At 39.3% G+C, this 21,175-nt stretch overlaps 1 protein-coding gene across 1 annotated transcript; it reads left to right on the top strand.

Annotated features, from left to right (window-relative positions):
- Positions 1-706: 706 nt before the first annotated feature.
- LOC148087284 (diencephalon/mesencephalon homeobox protein 1-B-like) lies at positions 707-4,749 on the top strand. The gene is made up of 5 exons (XM_087783154.1): positions 707-804; positions 1,791-1,951; positions 2,046-2,224; positions 2,292-2,706; positions 3,473-4,749. Exons 2-5 carry the CDS (start codon positions 1,798-1,800, stop codon positions 3,871-3,873), a joined length of 1,149 nt encoding a protein of 382 aa, XP_087639280.1. The 5' UTR covers positions 707-804; positions 1,791-1,797; the 3' UTR covers positions 3,874-4,749.
- The last annotated feature ends 16,426 nt before the right edge of the window (positions 4,750-21,175 follow it).

The raw sequence follows: 21,175 nt of genomic DNA, 5'->3' as shown, positions 1-21,175 counted from the left end.
ACAACGATCATGAATTATCGTCTTTTACACAAAACCGAAATACGCTTACCTTCGTTTTATTTAAATGACTATTGTACTTGCAACATTCTTTTTATAAATTTAATAATTTTGTCTTCACCATAATGTTACGTAAAATTAAAAAAAGCAACAAAATTCAACAGCATACAATTTAATAATCATATATTTGATTCATTATTTTTATATATAGGAGGACTGAGGAAAGAAGGACAAATTGGATTTAATTCACGGAATGTGTGTTCACGTCATTCAATCAAACTATTTATCACAACAAATATTTTTTCATGATCTGACCGTCATTTACAAGTTGAGAGTTTTGTGAAAGGTTAAGTAGCAAATGTATTATGAGCTATATTTGGATACCCTGAATTATAATTACAGAAACTGTTTATTCGTACTTGTTTTTTTTATTTTACTTTGTGACGCACTTAAAAGTGGCAACATTTTTAACGACGAAAAAAAAAAATTAAGTTAAAATCGGACTTACATGTCTATAGAAATTAAAAGGAAAGTCGCAGGCCAGAGCAGAGCGATGCGTGCGGCGAACAGACGTGGGCAGGGTTACTTCAACGGATGAAGCATCTGTGATAGGCTGACTGGGGTTTTGTCTGAGCCCGCCCTCCCTTCTTTAAAGGCCGAGAGATGGAGTCTCAGCATCTCCCGTCACTCCCACGGACAAACCCACTTGCCCACGGACCCACGAAAAAAACATGAAGATAGACTGACGGACTTTATAGGACATGTTTAATTAAATACGCGGAGCTATTTATCTTTGAAAATACGGAGGTAGGTTTACGAATTTCTTCTTCCTATATTTTTTCAGTTAAAAGTTGAAGAATGTACACTTTTTTTCTTTTAAACAGTAATTTATTTGAATTGCCGAAGCCAACATGTTGTCTGTCTAATTTGATGTATAGTCTTCAACCTGTCTTTTGACACAAGGTTACTTCTAAATATATATTTAAATTAGTTTAATTTAGGAACCATAAAAGCATCTGCGAGTAAAAGTCTGCAACAATAATAAAACCTGTTCAAGTAATTTTTATAACTATCATGTATCAGAGTAATTTAACGGGTTTTATACATATTTTTAAACTAGATAAAATGAAATTCCCAAAAGCGAATGAAATGAAAAGCATCATTGGTAATTAGCGTCCGCGGGGTTCGCATGGTGACCCAAGGGGCCGCATGAACGCTTCCAAACCAAATGAAGGAGTGTATGAGATGTGCATGCATGTTTGATTAAGTTCATAATATAAGTACGTAATAAATAAAAGATGAAACTTATAATGAATTAACTTTTCGTGTTAATAAAAACGATTTTTACAGATCAAAACACAAATATTAAAAACATATTTAAAGTCTCTTAAAAGGTAGGAAAATAAATGGAAACAAGTATAAAACGTTGGAGGAATTGCATCATGATAAAATTCCCCAAAATCATGTTAATTTTTCAATGACATTAAAAGTATCTATAAAGTGAAGTTAACATATGAGCTTTCCTAATGATCCAAATTAAGGTGATTTAAATTTAAAAGTACATTTATGATATAAAAGACACAATAATAATTTTGCTACATTTTGGAAAATCACATATTTTTGATTCACTAAATGACATTTATAATAGTAATGTTTTTGTTTAAATGTATTTTTATTTAATTATATGATTAAAATATTTGTCAATAACAAATTTATTGCAACTTAGTGCCAACCATTTTTTCACCGTAAATGAAGTGCTAGAGACCTGCCTGATCAACACACTTCTTTGATAGTGAAGACATGCAGCACTACGGGGTCAACGGCTACTCCCTCCATGCCATGAACTCCCTCAGTGCCATGTACAACCTGCACCAGCAAGCAGCGCAACAGGCGCAACATGGCCCTGACTACAGGCCCTCCGTGCACGCGCTGACACTGGCGGAAAGATTGGCTGGTAAGAACCAGAACTTTAAAGTTTACCTAAGTAGTGCCCTTTGAGATGGGCCTTCAATTAAACCTTTTTTCCATCAACGGCTGTGCATTTCAAGACATTATCTTAGAGGCCCGGTATGGATCTCAGCATCGAAAGCAGCGACGTAGTCGGACAGCGTTCACAGCCCAGCAGCTAGAAGCTCTGGAGAAGACTTTTCAAAAGACTCACTACCCTGACGTGGTTATGAGAGAACGTCTGGCTATGTGCACCAACTTGCCCGAGGCTCGTGTCCAGGTGAGGCCGAGACTGCTCACCTGCTCACCCAAAGTCAATTGGTCCTGAATGTTGCTCTTTTCTACAGGTTTGGTTCAAGAATCGCAGGGCCAAATTCCGCAAGAAGCAGCGAAGCCTGCAGAAGGAGCAGATCCAGAAGCAGAAGGAAGCATCTGGATCTGCAGACGCCCCATCAGAGGATCCCCCAACTGACCTTTCCACTTCCAGCCCCATCCCTGAGGCTCGTACACCTCCTCCGTCTGCCTCCTCCTGCCTCTTGGAGACAGGGAGGCTGCAGCCTGAAGAGGCGAGCGTGGAAGTCGATGTCACGTTTTCAGAACCTACAGATGGAGAGTCAGGACCAGAGGACAGCGCTGAAAGATTGGAAAACAACCTGAGAGAAGGAGACCGGCTGAAGGTCAGAGACCACCTTCTGGAACGAGATGATGGAGGCCAATTTGGACACGACTCACCGTCCCACAAAAGACACAGTTCACATCCAGGTGCGCATTTTCGAAAAACCTGTGTCAAAGCGTAGCATCACCATGTGGCCATAGCCATGCATTAGCGACCACCAGTCTCCTCAGATCAGTTTGCTCCTAACAGTGAAAGTAGAAACATGGAAACATTCAGCGGTAATGAGACCTTGAAAAACAAGCCATTTACAGACGTTTGGTCTGCTCTTTCAGTCTCAGAAAATCCAAAATCCAATTAACAAATGTTAGTGTTGAGACCTAGAAGTATTAATTAGTAAGAAATTTACATTTGTAGATTATTATTTAGAAGTTTAGTTCAATACATTGAAAGAGTAAATTGATTAGTAATAGGAATATTTAGATATTTTGTTTATTTGATTTATTCTTTGAATTCTTTGGACGGAACAAAACGATGATGTCATCAGCCGGCGTGGAGTGTGTGGTTCCGGTGTTGCAGTTTGTTTGGCACGAGTACTGCATTGTCTTGTTGTTGCAATTAATAAACGACAAACTGGAAGAATAAAAGTTGCAAAAAATAAAGAGATGGAGTCTATTCCTGCTTGAGGGTGCAACATAGGTTAAAACAATATTGTTTTAGTTCACACAGATCTCTTTCATGAGATCTTGTGATTTAAAAAAATGTGTGAAAACAGGGCCTAAATATTGAAACATTGGTAGCTTAAGATGTTTGGTCTTTAAATCCGTTGTTTGTAAAAAAAAAAATACTTTGCACACATGAAGCTGAATAAAATGTAGACTAAATATAAATCTCCTTTCTCTCTGTGTATCTCAGATTCACCCCTAAGCTCGCCAGCCCTTCCCTCCTCCAGCAGTATGAATGGTGGTCTGGCCCAGAGTAACTCGTACGCCTCGTCCCCACTCAGCCTATTCCGGCTCCAGGAGCAGTTTCGGCAGCACATGGCTGCCACCAACAGCCTGATGCATTACGCACCCTTCGACATGAGCGGGCCCTCCTCTCTGCCCTACTTAGGAATAAACGTTCCATCCACTCTAGGCTCGCTGCCATGCCAGTCCTACTACCAGACCGTGTCCCAGGCCCAGCAGGTGTGGAACAGCCCTCTGATGCCAGCCGCACCAGGAAGTCTCAACAGTAAGACCACCAGCATTGAAAACCTGCGGTTAAGAGCCAAGCAGCATGCGGCATCACTGGGGTTGGACACACTGCCCAACTAAGACTCTTGGCTTTAAACTTGCCAGTTAGCCATACAAACCTGTATAATAAATTCCTGACTGGTCTGGTTTCATATGAAAACAATGAACCTCATAGCGCCACATCTCCACAGAAAGTGGACCAAACATTTTCAAAATTTCATTTTCAGAAAAAACTAGTCGTCTCCATTCCTCATGAACAGAGATTGTCTCAGAAGTTTAGAGTGTCAAAAACACAGCACCCTTAAACATACGTTTGCACTCTCAGCCAAGAGCAGGAATTAAACCTCACACACAAAACGCACAGTGGCACTTTTTTGGGAAAGATATTGCGACAATGAGTAAATAAATAACCTGCCCAGGTGAAGTGTCAGCCAAGCTTATGAAAGTGACAACAGGTACAAAATGTGATTTATTGAAAGTAATTTCTTTGTCCCGACTTAGCTGTGAACCTGAATGCACCACAACGTCAACTTTTACTGGTTCTCCTCTTATCCTATCACAAGCATGGAACTCTGGGACGACTTACCACATGAATAAAAGCTAAATGTTCTTGCTTGTATCTGGCTGCTTTTCATCCACACTGATCATCAATCATCAATCAGCTCATAATAACTACATTTCGCCTCAAAGCTGCTGTAGCCAAGAACAATTTTTTTTAATAATGATGGAGTCGTCAAATGCATGCTTACAGTTCTCTGAACTTCATCTGATATCAAGAAGTAAGTAAAACTCAATTTTTTTTTTTTAAAGTTGAAAACTTTTTTTTTTCCTCCAGCAGAGATGTATTTTACAAGTGTATGTCTAGGAAGTGTTTCTTGTTTGAAATGTGGGTAAATCATCAGTTTATTGGAATCAAATAAATAATGTTGACGAACAGGCATCCATGTTAGAGTTTGTTCTGAGATCGTATGAAACAGCAGAACCTAACACTGAACCAGATGTTGATGGATGCCAACATTCTTTGCTATCAGGATAATGTAAGGCACATAAATACGGCACAAGCGAATACACTAATCATTTATTGATATCAATTAACAGATGTGAAGTTTTTATCACATGTCAAATTACAGTATAATTATCACATAATTGGTACTTTACTGGTATTCAAATGTAAACATTAAAAGTTGTAAATACAGTATTGTACAATTGTAATTGTGGCTTGAACAACTGTAAAATTGGCTTTTATGCAGAACACAAGAGATAATAATAATATCCAAGATATAATAACAGAAGAACCAAAAAGTTAAATTCAATTAATTCTATGTGTGTTATAATACTTAGATATAGTTATAGAACTAGAAAGGCATAAGAGAGAGAATGAAAGAAACACATATTGTTATTTTTTATTTTTTGTTCAAGGTGGCCGGAGTATCTCAGAACATATCTGCATAATACACTTCATGCAAAAACAAGAAATGCCTGTTTTGCACTACAGAGAGTGAAGAATCTTTCAGATGATTATTCAGAACACGACCAAAGTATTTACATCTTGCCATCATCCCCATTACTTTTTTTGATCGAGAGACAGAACATTTTGGATAAGATTAGATAACATTATATTAGATTAGATTAGATAGACTTTATTAATCCCTCTCCTTCGGGAAATTAGGTTCCAATTCATAGCAAGTTGAGTCCAGCTTCATGACCAGCCCTACTGATCAACCTGTCCAACCTGTTGACACTCCTCTTGGACACATTCCCACCACAACTAACCACAGCATAAAACAGGACACTGGCCACCACAGACAATCTAATCTCAACTTTCTCATATACATGGTCTGTGTTGAAGGACCAGTCCAGTTTATTGTCCTGTCACACACTGAGGTACTTATAGTTATCAACTATCTCCACCTCATCCCCTCTAATGGACACTGGATGTGGCTTCGTTCAAGACCAGCTCCTTGGTCTTTGAGGTGTTCAACTGAAAGTGGTTCAGCTCACTCCTGTCCAATGGCAGTGTCGTCAGCATAGGAGACTCAACTCAGAGTTGTAACAGAAGTCTGAGGTGTAGATGGGGAAGAGGAGAGGGGCCAGTACTGTCCCCTGAGGTGCTCCTGTACTGCACACCACAGTGTCAGACGTGATATCATTCAGCCTGACATACTGTGGTCGTTCAGTCAGTTTGTCCTGGGCTGGATGGTGTTGAAGGCACTTGAGAAATCCAGGAACAGTATCCTCACTGAGCCACTTCCTTTATCCAGGTGGGAGTAAGTCAGATGCAGGAGATGAAGGATGGCATCTTCTACACCAACCACCGGTCGGTAGGCAAACTGCAACTCCTTTGTTACCCACATTTTATTATTAGGGTAACAGGGGACAGTCTTAGCACGGGCGACAACATCTAAGCATAAATTTAAATAATTCGTTAGACAGTGTGTCTGACCCTCGATGTCCTCGCCATTAGACTCCAGCACATCCCAGTCTGTGGTGCCAAAGCAGTCTCTTATGGTGTCCTCTACAGCTGGTGTCCACTTCCTGGTTGTCCTAGTGGTCACAGTCTGTCTGTGCACAAGAGGAGTGTACTGTGACTGAAGGTGGACCAGGTTATGATCGGACCTTCCATGTGGAGGAAGAGGTTTGGCTCTGTACGCATTCTTCAAGTTGGTATAAAAGAAGGTCAATTGTTACGTTGTTTCTGGTGGGACAATCCATATATATATATATATATATTAATCTGAAATACTTTTTAACTATTTATTTTACAGAATGTTAAAACCATGGCGACAGTGTTTACATTAAAGCTATGATATTATTACATCTCTCATGACAGTGGACCTGACACATAGAGGACAGTCTGGAAGGCCGAAAGAAATTCACTGGAGGGGGTTCTGCTATCATTGATAGCCAGTTTACACACGACACAAAGGATATTTTATCGCCACTTGTTCACCCACTGCAAACAACAACTAATCCTGAGTGAAATGAAGCAGTGTGTGGATCTCAAGAGCCTTTCCCTCCCAAGCCATTTATGTTGCTGCTCCACTGACAGCTTCAGTTTGGCTGCAGCGAAACTGAAGCTGTGTCATACGAAGATTGCCTTTGGTTGGTATATAACGATGGATTAAGTTAGAAAAGAAGAAGATAAAATGAGTGTGAAAGGGTTTCTGGTGTCACCAAAGTTCAGACACCTGTTTTTCTCCATGTGACCTTGAAGATCATATCAGGTTCGGCGGGAGAGGAGAAGATTTTCAGTGAAGAGTTGGGCTAACAATGATGAAGATTACTGTGTGGTAGTCCAAAGTGAAACTAACCCTCAGAAATGTTTTAAATAAAATTTCTTCTGATAGTGATGTCAGGTCAGACAGAGGCACTCCTTGTTATCAAGGAAACAACTTCTGCTCAGAATCATAAACGTTGGTAGCACACTTAAATATTATACTATACGTAGAATAACATGTACTCTGAGTTCAAGTATTGAATAAGGAGTAAACAACCAGCCAAATTATTAGACATTTTGAAAGATTGATTAGACATAAAACAAAACATCATAGTCAGCAAAATTAACAATTAAACAGTGTAAAAAATAATGTTGAAAAAGGAGTGGGTGGGAATGTGACTTGGTGGAGGTCTTTTTATTTGCTTTTGTAGTTTTAGTTTGAAGCTTTTATCATGTGTATATTTAACTTGCATTCACAATGTTGAACAATTGATATACATACTGTAGGCTGAATCAGAGAAAAAATGATAAATAATAAATATCATGTTATCGACTAGAATAGTGACAAACAGAAAAACTAAATAAAATAAGATAGGCGGCTCCAGGCTATGGTCATATCTTTCAATGTGCTCTTGAAATTTTTATTTTACGGATATTTATTTCTGATAGGGATGTCATTCTTTACAGTCAAACTCTTGAAAACGAATTAATGTTCAATTTGTCCTGTAAATGAGTGTGGTCAAAGACCGCAGGGTTTTAAGTGTGTGAGAGTGCGTACGGCTGCTAAGCTGATGAAGGTTTCCAGGAGCTCTTTGATGTGTATCTGGGCAATGCACTATTAGGGATTTTCCTAGTTGACAGCCTAGAGAATGTGTGGAGGAATTGCATTGCCAGCAGGCTAAAAGAATGCTGGAAACAGGATTAGGATCATATTCTGGCAGCTCCTGTCACTTCATCAATGGATTAAGGTTTCCGCAGTGACAGCCCTCCTTCTCTAGCGGGCTAAAACCTTTAGTGGGACCATAAAAGGGGTGAGAGAGGGGGGAAAACAATAATTGAATGGTGTGCTATGATTCGGGTGCTGGTTGCGCTCTGAGGGCTTTGTGTTGGGAGGTCTGAGACGGGAAGCATTGATATCGTGGGAGAGAAAAAGGATTTTTTTTTCTTTTTTCTTTAGAAGTTTAGGGTGGAGTGGTGGTATTTCCTAAAAGTTTACACCCACATGGTGAAGCATGTAAAGGGTTTTACACTGATGCTTGTGGACAGCAGCTTGGGGTCTCCCATGGGACAACACTGGAGCAGGTGTTAGGTCACTGAGACAGAACTTAACACCACACACACATCTGTAACACATTAGTCTTAAAACATTGTTATCATAAGCTTTATCTGTGTTTCCAATAGCTTATTGCTATATTGAAGAGTTGACTTAGTTTCTTATTGAATATTTTTTGTTGTTGAGTCCATGAAGAGAACTGCCAAAAAGCAGTGGGTTTACTCTGTTCCTTGTCCAAACTATATGAGGCATATAGATGGAAATCACAAATAGTGAGATAGAAACGATTCCTACATGGTGCAATTGATGGGTATAGCAGAGGGGTGAATGTTTCTCCTATGCTTAAACAACAAATGTGTTGAAACTTCTCCTGAACATTTTACAGAATGCTGTGGGTGTTATTTGATGACCAATTCAAGTTGGTTCTGCAGGGGAGAATGTCAGGGTTTGGAAGAAAATGAGACTACACAGGCACAAAAAGCTAATAAAAGGAGCAGGCAAAAGGCACTGATAAAAAGGCAGAAAACATCGATCAAATATATTGAATAGACACACAAAATAACTGCAATATAGTAAGACACCTACCAGACATTCTATGAAGTCATGACAGGCAAAAGAAGACGAAGATACAGGTGACACAAATCAGTGAAATCAGGTCATGAGCACAAGAGGAAGTTGATAAGATGAAATTCACGATAAAATCAGTAAGTGAGACAAGAGAGCACATAAATGAATAGAACTGGCCAGGGTTGCAGTTTACCTGGTGGTTGCATTCTGGTGGTCCTGGACATCCTTGAGCATGTTTGGCCGCCAGAAACGTTGACCCACCAGGAAGGCTTTCTATGTACCCCCTGAAAGACAGGTATGATCACAGTCTGACTTTTAACTGCAATCCTCCTTCCATCCTGCAATAGAGTTCGATGACCAGTATTGAAGAAGTCAGTCCTCTGCTTCTCTCTTGAGTTCTGCGCAATTCGTTTGATCCAAGGAAGAGTGAAACTTGGAAATAAAACAATACATTTATTTAAGGTAAATGATTATGAAAAATAAGCCAGAGCACTCTCTGGAAGAATCTCCAGAGTTGTCTTCCTTTCATTTGCCTCCATGGCTCCCCTTCTGCAGGGGATTTATGACCATTACCCCATTGCTGGATAAGGACTCTATCTGACTCTATCTCTTCAATAAAACAAAGTTATGTTTTGTGTCAGTTTTCTTTTCTAATCAACCCGTACTGACTACAGAATGCGGATTAGTCTGTCCTTTCAGCCGCAGCCATATCTTCTGAGTTGTCATCTAAAACCTGTTATGTTTACAATATTTTCTGGGTCTTCAACATTTTAACGAGCAGAGATAATCTTAACAAACAAAGATGTGCCTCTTAGCACATACCTTTCAATATTAATTCTAATAGAAGAGGTAATATTGTTAACATTAACATTTGATAAACATGAGTACATATCTGTGGGTAAATCTGAGGATATATCGTAAATCCCTCCTTTGAGTTCTGAAACCAGAGGTCAACCTTAAAATTGTTTAAGTTTAAACAAACCCATATCACACGATCCCTTTATACATAGTATGTAAGTAAGTAAAATATGAGGTTATTAATTTGTCACCGCCCATCAGATCTCATCTTGATTCTCCAACAACGCTATCTGATAAGAGGGAAGCGCAGAAATAGCAGATACAATAACACAGTTGCATAAGGAGCGGGCAGTACCAGGCAGAAAGAGAGATTTCCATTTTCGAAACCACTTGTCCATAATATTACCAAAACAGTTGTCAACGCCTGTGGAGACGCGATCAACTGGTGTTCTCTTCCTGCTTTGGAACTCCATAAGAAGAGGGAATAGACCCCCACAAATCAAATCCAGCCGTGCAACTAACTCTTGCTGAAAGGTTACAAAAAGGAAGAGAGCTCAACAAATTAAAACACTGTACAGGATTCATGACATAAATCTGATCAAGCATTTTGCAGCGTCTACTGGGGGTGGTTCTGAATGAGTAAATGAATAGCTTTATTTCAGTTACAATATAAAATCAATTGTTTTCAATCATTTGGTAATTATTACTATAAATTTTACTCAACTTTTTCTCACCAAAAAACTTTGAACAAACTATGTAATCGGAAAAGGAATAGGCTGAAGACCAGGCTTATTTTTCCTATGATAAAACCCAAAATATAAATTATACAAAGCAAAAGAAAACACAAAAATATTCACATTTTAGTCATTTTACGTTGTAATTCTTAGGTATTTTACCTTTTCAATTGGTTATTTGTTCAATAAAATGTGTCACTAAGTCCATTCTATAATTTAGATGAAAAACATCTATATTTAACATTTTTTCTCAATTCACATATTTCAAAGACACTCAAACTTCCTAAACTATCATTTTTCTCTCAGTTTAAAAATAAATGCTGAATACAGATGGGAAGACTTTGATTCTTAGCTCGAAATAATATTTCTAATGTTTTTTTATGTACAATGTCTAAGAATTTTAAAATACAGACTATGTATGTCCTGCATATATTTCCCCAAACCTCAACACAATATGTCATTATAAGTGAGAAGTAAAATATACACAGACAATTATTGTTTAACAAATCCCCTACTTTGTAGATAATACGAAAAGATTTAGCTAATTTCTTTTGATTATACTCTATATGTGGCTTCCAACTAAATTCATTATCAAAAATGACCCTCAAGAACTTAGTCTCATATACTCTTTCATTCTTTACGAACACCCTGTGTGTTCATTCCTTAGTTTTGGAAATAGTAAAAAAAAAATCATAGTAATAATAACAATAATTGCCAAAAGAAAAATAAAACAATTCAGTTGTTCTGGGCTACAGGCCCAGCGTTTGCGATGCTCTTTTGAGCAGCATACTCATGGTTGTAAAATTTGATTCTATCAATAATTATTAATAATTATTATAATCTATTAATAATTGTATGATCTTACCTGAGTCCTGGAGGTCCCTTACCTAATTAACAAATGATTTCTTGTCTTGTCTTTAAACAAGTAACAATTACTTTTTATCAGCCAAGACAAATATATACATATAGAGTCAAGCAACATCAATTCACAGAATAACTATAGAAACAACTTGATTTGACTTGAAAGTAGTAGTTCTTCAATTGTTCAACCAATATAGTATCATTATTCCAAAACAGAAAAAGATATTTTCAACTTTAAACTCATCAATTATTATCAAACAATAAATTCAATAAGTTCTTATCGCATGATACAATGTGGGTTGTCTTTTAAGCTTTTAACAAAAGATTTACAAAAAGTAAAAAATAAAAAATTCACAGTATAGAGGGATGCCCGTTGACGCAGTGTCCCTTTGACCTTACCATCCCCCTGTGTTAAGCCACTCAGCTCTGCCCAACAATGAGCCTAATGGAACTGGTTTAACTTAAATGTGTTACAATTAATTTTCATATTTAACAGTTAACCTAAGCTGTGTCATTATAACATGTCAGATGTGTAGTTCTCGTAGCCTAGAACAACTCACTTTCCTGAATCAGTCACTCACCCCAAATTTCCACTGGATCCGTCGCCACTCTGTTCTGACTCCGTTGCGATCGCCGGAGTAATTTGGATTCATTTAAGTCCGGACCGGATTGATATATTTTTTTAATAACAATATTTATTTTCAATAAGAATATTTTAAGGCCTAGGGTTTCAAACCATTCACAATGAGTGTGTTTTCGTGTGTTTAGTCAGAGGTCTACAATAATTCCACGTCAAGTCACTGCCCTCTCAACAATTTCCTGAAGGAGACCTCCTGAGGGATCAATAAAGTTATACCTTACCTTACCTTACCCCTCAGAGGACTTTTATGTAAGTTGTCTGTTTCCTCGTGTCGATCGGAGATGGGTAGTGTGATGTGGAGGTTGGCCGTGCGCCTGATTCCAGGTTTATCCTCTGTGTTTCTGTATTGCGGGTGCTGACGGGGCTGTGAGGAATTCCCCACTGTTGTCCTCTCGCAGAGACTCTCCTGCAGAGTCTCACAAACATTTCCATTTCAGTCAACACCCAGAGCATGTCTAGCTTTCAATTTTTCCTTAGGTTAACTTTTTCTTCTCCCCGTTTTCTTCTTACTCTCCATCTCACTTGTCAGTACTACACTCAAGCATTTTTCACACACTGGTCCGCTATAGCGCAATTATTCACTGGGAAAAATCTAGTATTCTTCCATTTTTCCACAATCCTCCTTGCCTTCTTTCAAACTTTTATTGCATACTTCTCCGTTGTTTATTAACTTTTAATTTTATTAAATACTCGAAATACAGTGCACAGTCTTTCCACACCATGGCACCAAAAAGTCGAGGTGGCGAAACTCCAGAGCAGAAAACGTCCAACAGGAAAATCAAAACCGAAGGGGAACAAAGGAGGAGTCCAGACTGCAGGCGATCTTAAGTACAAAATACAAAAAAAACGGTGACTGGGAAAGCTGTAAAAAAAAAGAGCGCTGGCAACTATAAATGTCGAGGTAGTGAAGGAACGATCTAGAACAAACTTTACCATACGTCGAGAAGTGATCTTCTGGCAATGTGTTTATGTACCGTTGGACCTTTCAGCATCGCTCCATGATTGCCTAATCGCCTGCGGCTGGTGATTCCTCATAAAACTATGACAGTAACCCCCCCCCCCCCACCCATTTGCCTTACCTGACTTGTGGGGAAACTCACGGTGGAAGTCCCTGGTTCAAAGATGAGGGATCTGGAGACCCATGATCTTTTCTCCAGGCTGTATCCCTCCCAGTCAACCAGGTACTGATGTTCCCGACCCCGCTGACATCTAGAATTGTCTTTACCCGGAATGCAGGGTGGTTTGAGGTAGCTGGTGGTGACAGGTTTCAGGGAGACAGGGAAGGTCGGGTGTACCGACAGGGGACATACCAGTGGCAGAGGACGTGAGAGAGGTATGGGCGTACTCCACCCATGGCAGTTGGAGGCTCCAGGAGGCAAGATGTAAGTAAGTAAGTAAGTAATATTTATTTATATAGCGCTTTTCGAGACCAGGGTCACAAAGCGCTTAAACAATCAAAACAATACTCAAAAAAGTACATACTTTAAAGATCAAGATAATACTGAGAACAACACAGGAGTTCGAGAAATTCAGGGAAAAGCCTGAACAAATAGAAACGTCTTAAGATATTTCTTAAAGGAGTCAGTAGACTCCATCAAGCACAAAGAGAGAGGAAGATTGTTCCAAAGCTTAGGAGCAACAGCCTGAAAAGATTTCTCCCCTCTGGTCCTGAGCCGTGTGCGTGGAACCATAAGTAGATTCTGATCCACAGACCTCAGAGCCCGAGCTGGGGTGTAAGGCTGGATCAGATCAGTGATGTAAGGAGGAGCCTGACCATGAATAGCTCTGAAAGTAAGAACCAGAATTTTAAAGTTTATCCTGAAAGAAACTGGAAGCCAGTGAAGAGTTTTAAGGACCAGAGAGATGTGAGTTCTTCTACTTGAGCGGGTCAGAATTCTCGCTACAGAGTTCTGAATCAACTGCAGACGAGACAGATCCTTCTTGTTAAGACATGAAAACAAACTGTTACAATAGTCCAGACGAGAAGAAACAAACGCATGGATTACAAGCTCCAGATCATGTTCCGACAACATTTTCCTAAGTTTAGAGATTTTTCTCAGTTGAAGGAAACAGTTTCTGGTCAGTTTTCTGCAATGTCGAACAAGAGACATGTCTTTATCAAATATAACACCCAGGTTTCTCAGGCTCAGTTTGACAGACTGACCTAAGTCACCCAAGTACTGACTCAACCCTGGAATCTTATCATCAGGAGCAATCACCAGTGTTTCAGTTTTTTCCACATTTAGCTGTAGAGTGTTTTCACTCAGCCATTGTTTGATTTCTAGCAAACAATTGACTAAGCTGTTCAGCCTCTGGGGCTCAGTTGGATCAAAAGAGCAGTAGAGCTGGATGTCATCAGCAAAAATGTGATAAGAAACATCTGGAAATCTCTGAATGATTTTACCGAGGGGAATCAAGTACAGCAAAAACAATAAAGGACCCAGAACAGAACCTTGAGGGACTCCACACAACAGATCTGCCGATTCAGACCTCATTTGATTGGCAGATACACTAAAACTGCGCCCAGAAAGGTAAGATGAGAACCATTCTAACAAAGACCCAGACAGCCCCACTTCATCCCTCAGTCTTCTCAGCAGGATCTGGTGATCAACTGTGTCAAAGGCTGAGGACAGATCCAAGAGAACCAGAACAGTGAATTTACCAGAGTCAGCCGACATCATGATGTCACTGGACACTTTCAATAAAGCTGTCTCCGTAGAGTGATGTTTACGGAAGCCAGACTGAAACTTCTCATGGATGTCGCTCTGATCCAGGAACAAAGACAGCTGCTTAGACACCACCTTCTCCAAGATCTTGGACAAGAAAGGGAGCTTAGAAATAGGCCTGAAATTACTGAGGTCAGTTGGGTCTAAGCCTGGTTTTTTGAGCAGAGGCTCCACAATGGCATGTTTAAATGCATTGGGAAAAACCCCTGTGGAAAGGGAGAGGTTCACCATATTGGTAACCCAGGGGCCAAATACATCAAATACTTTGATAAAAAGCCTACAAGGAAGGACGTCATCTGAGCAAGAGGAGGGTTTCATCTTGTTCACTAGTGCCGAAATATCACCCAAAGATACAGCAGTGAAGGAGGACCAAGAGGAGGAGAGGGGCTCAGAGACAGTAGGGGTTCCAAACAAAGGGGGAGAGATTTTCTCTTTGATCAATTTCATTTTGTCAATGAAAAATCTCAACAATGCATTGCTGTCAGCTTCACAGAAGACAGGCGTGATTTGAGGAGCAGGAGACACGAGAGAATTAATCGTGTCAAACAAAACTTTGGGGTTTTTCCTATTTGCTGCTACCAGTTTTCTGATGTAATCAGATCTAGCAGTTTCTACCATCTCATTGTAAGAAGTCATCAGATCCCTGAGGTGAAGTCTATGCACCTCAAGTTTAGTGGACTTCCAGAGACGCTCAGTCTTTCGACAAAGTCTCTTCAGACTCAGGAGATCTTCATTTGTCCAAGGGCACCGTTTTTTCTGAATTTTCAAGTTTGATTTAACAGGTGCCACTTGATCCAGTATTTCAACACAATGATCAGTGAAACAGTGAATCAAACTGTCCACGTCTGGGCAGTCATCAAAGGAAAGATGGTCAAACATAGCAGAAAAACTGTCTGCAGTATCGGCTGAGATGACACGCCTCTGAGACCTAACTTTCAAAGGCTTAGGTTCAGGGATGAAGTCCAGGTTAAACAAGACAAGAGAATGATCACTCAGATGGACATCATGTACAGATACATTAGAAATGTCCAGGCCAAGAGTAAAAACAAAGTTTAAAATGTGTCCTTTTTGATGAGTGGGTTCAGAAACATGTTGCTCAAAATTAAAGGCTTCTGTTAAAGTTAAAAGTTCTTTAGCAGAACAAGGTGTGACGTCATCAACATGAAGATTAAAGTCTCCAAGAATAAGGACAGTTTCCATTTGAATAATGGAAGATAAGAAGTCACTAAAGTCTTTCAAGAACATCGCCGCAGGACCAGGCGGACGGTAGATAGACACACAATAGAAAGGTCTTGTAGAACCAACCAAGATCATCTGAGATTCAAAAGAAGTGAATTCCTGTGTCTGAATCACTTTGCAAGAACAACTCTCCCTAAAAACAGTAGCAAGACCTCCTCCACGACCAGAGAGGCGAGGCTTCCCCAGGACAGCGCTCCCTACTGGACAGAGTTCGTTCAGATGAATAAACTCTTCCTCTCTCTGCCAAGTCTCAGAAAGACATAATAAATCCAAATTAACTCTTGTGAAAAGATCATTAAGAATAAAGGATTTATTAGTAATGGAGCGAACATTAAAAAGTCCCACATTCAGCACCGATGACGTCACTGACGATGTCACAGCGGAGAGCTGATTCCAGGTCCTGGTTGTCTCTTTCAGATTGTCTGATCAACTGGGTAGCTGGAGATGGCACCCAGTGCCTTACAGAAGAGGACGGCGGTCTCTAGGGCTGACTGGAGTTTTGACCATCTCGGAGAACCTGTCGAAGATAGTGAGGATGACAGTCATTCCCGTAGAAGGAGGCAGACCGGTTAAATGTATGAGGTAGTCTGCACTCCCAGCGTGCAGGTTTAGTTTTAATCTCGGTGTGAAACAATATTTTCACAATACCACTGAAATGTGATTGTTAGCGACAAGTTATATAATTCCAGGAATCACAGGCTAGCAGGCAAATGTTAAATCCTCTCCATCCTTTCTCCAGAGAAATGGATGAGAAGAATATCTACAGGCTTCACTCTGGCTCTACAGCTTTGCTGCGGGAGCTTCTCCTTTCTCCCCCTGACTTTGGTGATTATCCTGACACGCACTGTCTGCATTTTTTTACTCAACGTGTTTTAAGCCCATTTGTGTAGAATTTATCCCTGCAATATAAACCAATTTTGCTAAAAGGGCCTCGGGCCAGGCCTGGCGTTTGAGGGAAGAATAAAAAGTGAAAGTTAGCAGATGTGCAGAGAGGGAAGCTGGCGAGGATGAGGGCTTCACAATGGACCGAATATTGCAGAAAAAATGCGGAACATATGGCAAAAGCAGTGTCCCTTGTTCGAGTGGTAGGCTTTTGAAACTTGGGACAGGAGCCTTCAAAGCCGATAGAATGTGGATCACCGAATTGTTGAGTCACAGAATCAGAGAAAATCGTAGAGAGGCAGCAGTTAATCCTGTCATAGTGAAATCGGAAAGCATACTTTGAGGATCCCAGACTCTTCTGCAGATATTTGGCAGCTGCTGCATTGACAGAGCTGCTGTTTGAGACCGCCTGTACACCTGTATCAGCTGTCTGTTAATCTGCCTACCCCTCCTTTCACTACTCCTGCACAGCATGCTGCCTCTGCTGGGAGGAATGGCTGATGAAATGGACCACAGCGCAAAAGTTGCCAATCTTGCTGCTTCGCAACATTGCCAGCAAGTGTCAGAAGCTGTCGGCATCATCATCTGAGACACTGGATTCCTGCTGCTTTCAATATCACCACCTGCTATTATGGCGAGTCATAAAGACTTTGAGATCTATGGTCCCTGAAATGAGACATTAAGACAGAATCATCCGAGTTTAGTTGGGTTGGTATCCAGGTGTGTGATTTGTAGGGCAGAGTGCCTTTTGATGGCTTTTAAAGTACCTGATCTTATATCTCATGGTTCTATCAGATGAGTGTTTATACTCTTATCAACGACATGCTGATCTTATGGGCCTTCATATGTCCCTCCAAACATTGCAAACCAACAGAAGCCAAATATTTAGCTCTATTTGTGACTCACCAAATAATTATGAATCTTTACGAAGAATGAACTACAACATATTTTGACTTTTTTTTAATCTAATTATTCAAACAAAAAAAGATGATTGTTTCATTTGATATATATTTTTGTATATATATATATACATTAGTAGTCATAGGCAGGTGTAAAGTAATGCTGTCTACTAGGAGTTTACCTTTGAAAAAAAAAAAAATTATCTATTTATTTATTTTCATCAATCACCAAGTGCCTTGCGTCGGCTATCCTCAACATTGCCTATATCTTTGTGCTTCTTTGACAGAACTTGAACAGCAAAACTTAGAAACTTCCGTATGCTTGGAAATCATTGTCTTGGAGAGAAAACTACTTGTGTCATGTTGCTCTTGTGTTGATCAAAGACTTGAATATAATTCTAAAACTATTTGATTTATTGTACAAATTTTATTTTTGAACATTTTTAAGGATGTTTTGTTTTGGCATCTTCTTTCACGCTTGCCCTTCACTTTTCCGGAGTACTGTTATAATTATTTTAATGGCAATATTTTCCACTTCCACGAGAAAAACCTTTGCTTACATGAATTTATTCACACAACCATTGAGACTAATTCAACCGTTATTGCACATCTGCAAAAGTAGCTGGATAACCAATTTAAAGTCGAAACTGAAGCATGTAAATTTGTCACTGCTTCCATCTCCCATACACACAGATTTATGACTAATCTTGAGTTTCTTCAGTCAACTTGAGTCTCTTGATGCTTAATGCTCGCTGACAGAATAGCACAGCGAAATCAGCCCGTCCCCCACCTCAACGCACCCAAGATGTAAGAAGTATGAGAATGGATCAATTCCTCCTCCAACATATTCATGCAGGCTATTTGCACTCCAATATTCAGCATGAAATGGGAAGCACTTGATTATTGTTTTTAATGCTGGAGAGTTTGGTGCCAAATGTACTGTATATATTTTTTCAAACTTAAAACAGTTTTAGGTTAATATTTTTTTTCCAATAGTGTTTCTTTAATCACAACAGGAGGCAATGTTGCATTGGCTCTGAAGATGGAGGCCGCTGTGTACAGCAGTGTTGGAAAAGTTCCCTTCCTATGTGACTAGTTCAAAGTTTAGTTCACTAGTTTAAAAATAAACTAGTTCCATTCGTAATTCAAAGTTCCAGGCTTCAAGAATGTACTACTTCATAGTTATTTTTTTCATATATGTGATGCTTCAAGTGTTTCTTCTTCATTTCAAAATGATTACCAAAGCCAATATATAATCATGTCAGCAAATATTATATACACTTTAACATTTGAAAGTACCAGGCTCCAAATGATTACTTTAATAATTAATAATAGAATACATTTAATAGATATAAACAAAATAAGATGAATAACGATCATTAATGTGAATAGTGTATTAGAGGAATATAATTTTTCAGCTATAATTATTTATATTAACTAATGTAAGTAGTGTATACCAAACTCATGGTAGCCCTGAGCGGGCCCTTGGAGTAGCTCATAGTCGCAAAAAAGTTGATCACCCATATCAACCACTCTGATTTCTTTAGATGTGCTGTGGTACATTTTTGTTATGGTTACCATGGCATTTTTTAAATATCATTAAACAGTGCTTGATTACCACACTTAGCCAATAACCCATGGTGACTTCTTGCCTGAGGATGCTGGGGTGTTTATGTTGTTATGGTGTTCATAATTCCAATCTACCTTAAATCAATAATAGTTCAAATGTGTTTAATACATTTTAAATTAATGCTAAGAGCGCCAGGTTCTGTCTGTGTGATGTCATGACACAAGATTAGTTTATAACACAACAACGTTAAACAGTGTACCAACTAACTTTAGCTAAAGTTGCTATGTTACTATGAGACAACACATCTATAGTACGGTTAAACTAACTTGTCTAATGGCTGTCTAACAAAAAAGTAACATTTGGATTCAATAAAAATTTGCTTTAGTAGGATCATTCTTTGTCCTGACACGAAGACTCAGCTTTTTACATTTAAAAACTCAGCGGTACCGTGTTTTATGAAACAGTACAGATAAGTGTTCTTTGTTTTATTTGTTAACATAATTTCTGTTGTTCTAATAATAAGATCATATTTGAGTGTGTTTCTTTAATTCATACTATTTGCAAACCCTTTATTTATGTATTTCAAAGACTTTGACTTGATAAGCTATTTTGTGTTGTTCTAACATGGGCATATTGTATTTTTTGCTTAACCTTTGTGTTGTCTCTGGGTCATCGTGAACAACCTCCACCACTGCAAATGTATTTCTGGATGCCAGGGAGGTCGTTCACGTTCACCACACAAGGGATTCCTCAAACACAATTGCTTGCGACTAATGGCTACCCTAGACCCAAAGGTAAGGTAAGGAAATGGTTAATAAAACAATTTTAACAGCGAATTGTGCATGGAATTGCTACATTGCCCCATAGGGATCAACCATTTAGCCGAGACATGTTATAACAACACCTCTCATGAATTTTATGCATTCACTGCTGTGCATACATTCTTGATTACTTTGTTTGTTTTAGTATTATTTGTGCAGGCATATGACTTATATCACTCAGTTTTGATTTATAACTTGTCAATTTATAATATGTCAATTTAAGGGCCTGCAATAACCTGATCCAACAACAGCTTTAGATTCCAAGATTTTCAATCAGCAGCAGATTTTTCCCAGTTCTACCAGTTGTTCCACCTCCTTAATGAAACGAAGACAGAGTTCCTCCTGCCAGGAAAGAGCCACACATTGGCCCGCGACTGGTGAGCCCACACCTCCCGACACAGCCTGCACAGACTTATTAGTAAGTAGAGGCAGTGGACTGCTAGCTCTATCTGTTGGACAGTTTTGGAACTGCATGACCCGCTCAATGAATTACGATCATGACCATCTGCGGAATATTCTTTTTGATCCATGTTTTTAGAACACGTGACTGTTTCCACAAACATGAATATTAAAGATTTTACCTCTTTAAAGAGATTATCAAAGCCATCTTGAGAATAGCCCTTGAAGTGTCGTAGCTCTTCCTTATCCTCAGTAGTCACCGTGGTTACAGGAACAAGGCCAGCAGGGAAATGAAGGAGGTTAAACATGCACGTGTACGGAAGGATACCTATAATGACAGGCACTTTCTCTCAATAACTACTTTAGGTTCTTTATACACCACAGGGATCTGACCGTGTAATGTTATAGGTCCATAAGACATTTAGATCATCATCAAATTAACACAGCAGTGCATTACATCTAAATATCACTCCGACTACAGTCTGTGTGGTAGTGTTGTGTCGTGAAGTGATTCGTTACTTTCTCAGTTCAGTTGAAGTCACTTAGCCGCGATCGTGCCGGTGGGAGGATTCTATGATGATGATTATCATGATATGATGATGGTGATTCTATGATTCTATGACTCGCTGAATCCTCGGCGTCAGCGAACGACGCAGCTACTGTGGGTGCGGGGGGAGAGACTGAGAGAGTGACTTCGCTACAGAACATTTAGTTTTAAAGGATTTCTTATTTTAATATTTGTTTTTACTTAAACGAG

This window comes from Callionymus lyra, chromosome 2, assembly GCF_982586985.1.
Source record: "Callionymus lyra chromosome 2, fCalLyr1.hap1.1, whole genome shotgun sequence".
NCBI classification, from domain to species: domain Eukaryota; kingdom Metazoa; phylum Chordata; class Actinopteri; order Syngnathiformes; family Callionymidae; genus Callionymus; species Callionymus lyra.
This window is presented reverse-complemented; position numbering and strand designations above follow the sequence as displayed.

Coding starts and splice junctions, on each gene's coding strand:
- LOC148087284 (XM_087783154.1), top strand. CDS start 1,798: ATGCAGCACTACGGGGTCAACGGCTACTCCCTCCATGCCATGAACTCC. Junction 1,952..2,045: donor ACTGGCGGAAAGATTGGCTG/GTAAGAACCAGA, acceptor GTGCATTTCAAG/ACATTATCTTAGAGGCCCGG. Junction 2,707..3,472: donor AAGACACAGTTCACATCCAG/GTGCGCATTTTC, acceptor TGTGTATCTCAG/ATTCACCCCTAAGCTCGCCA.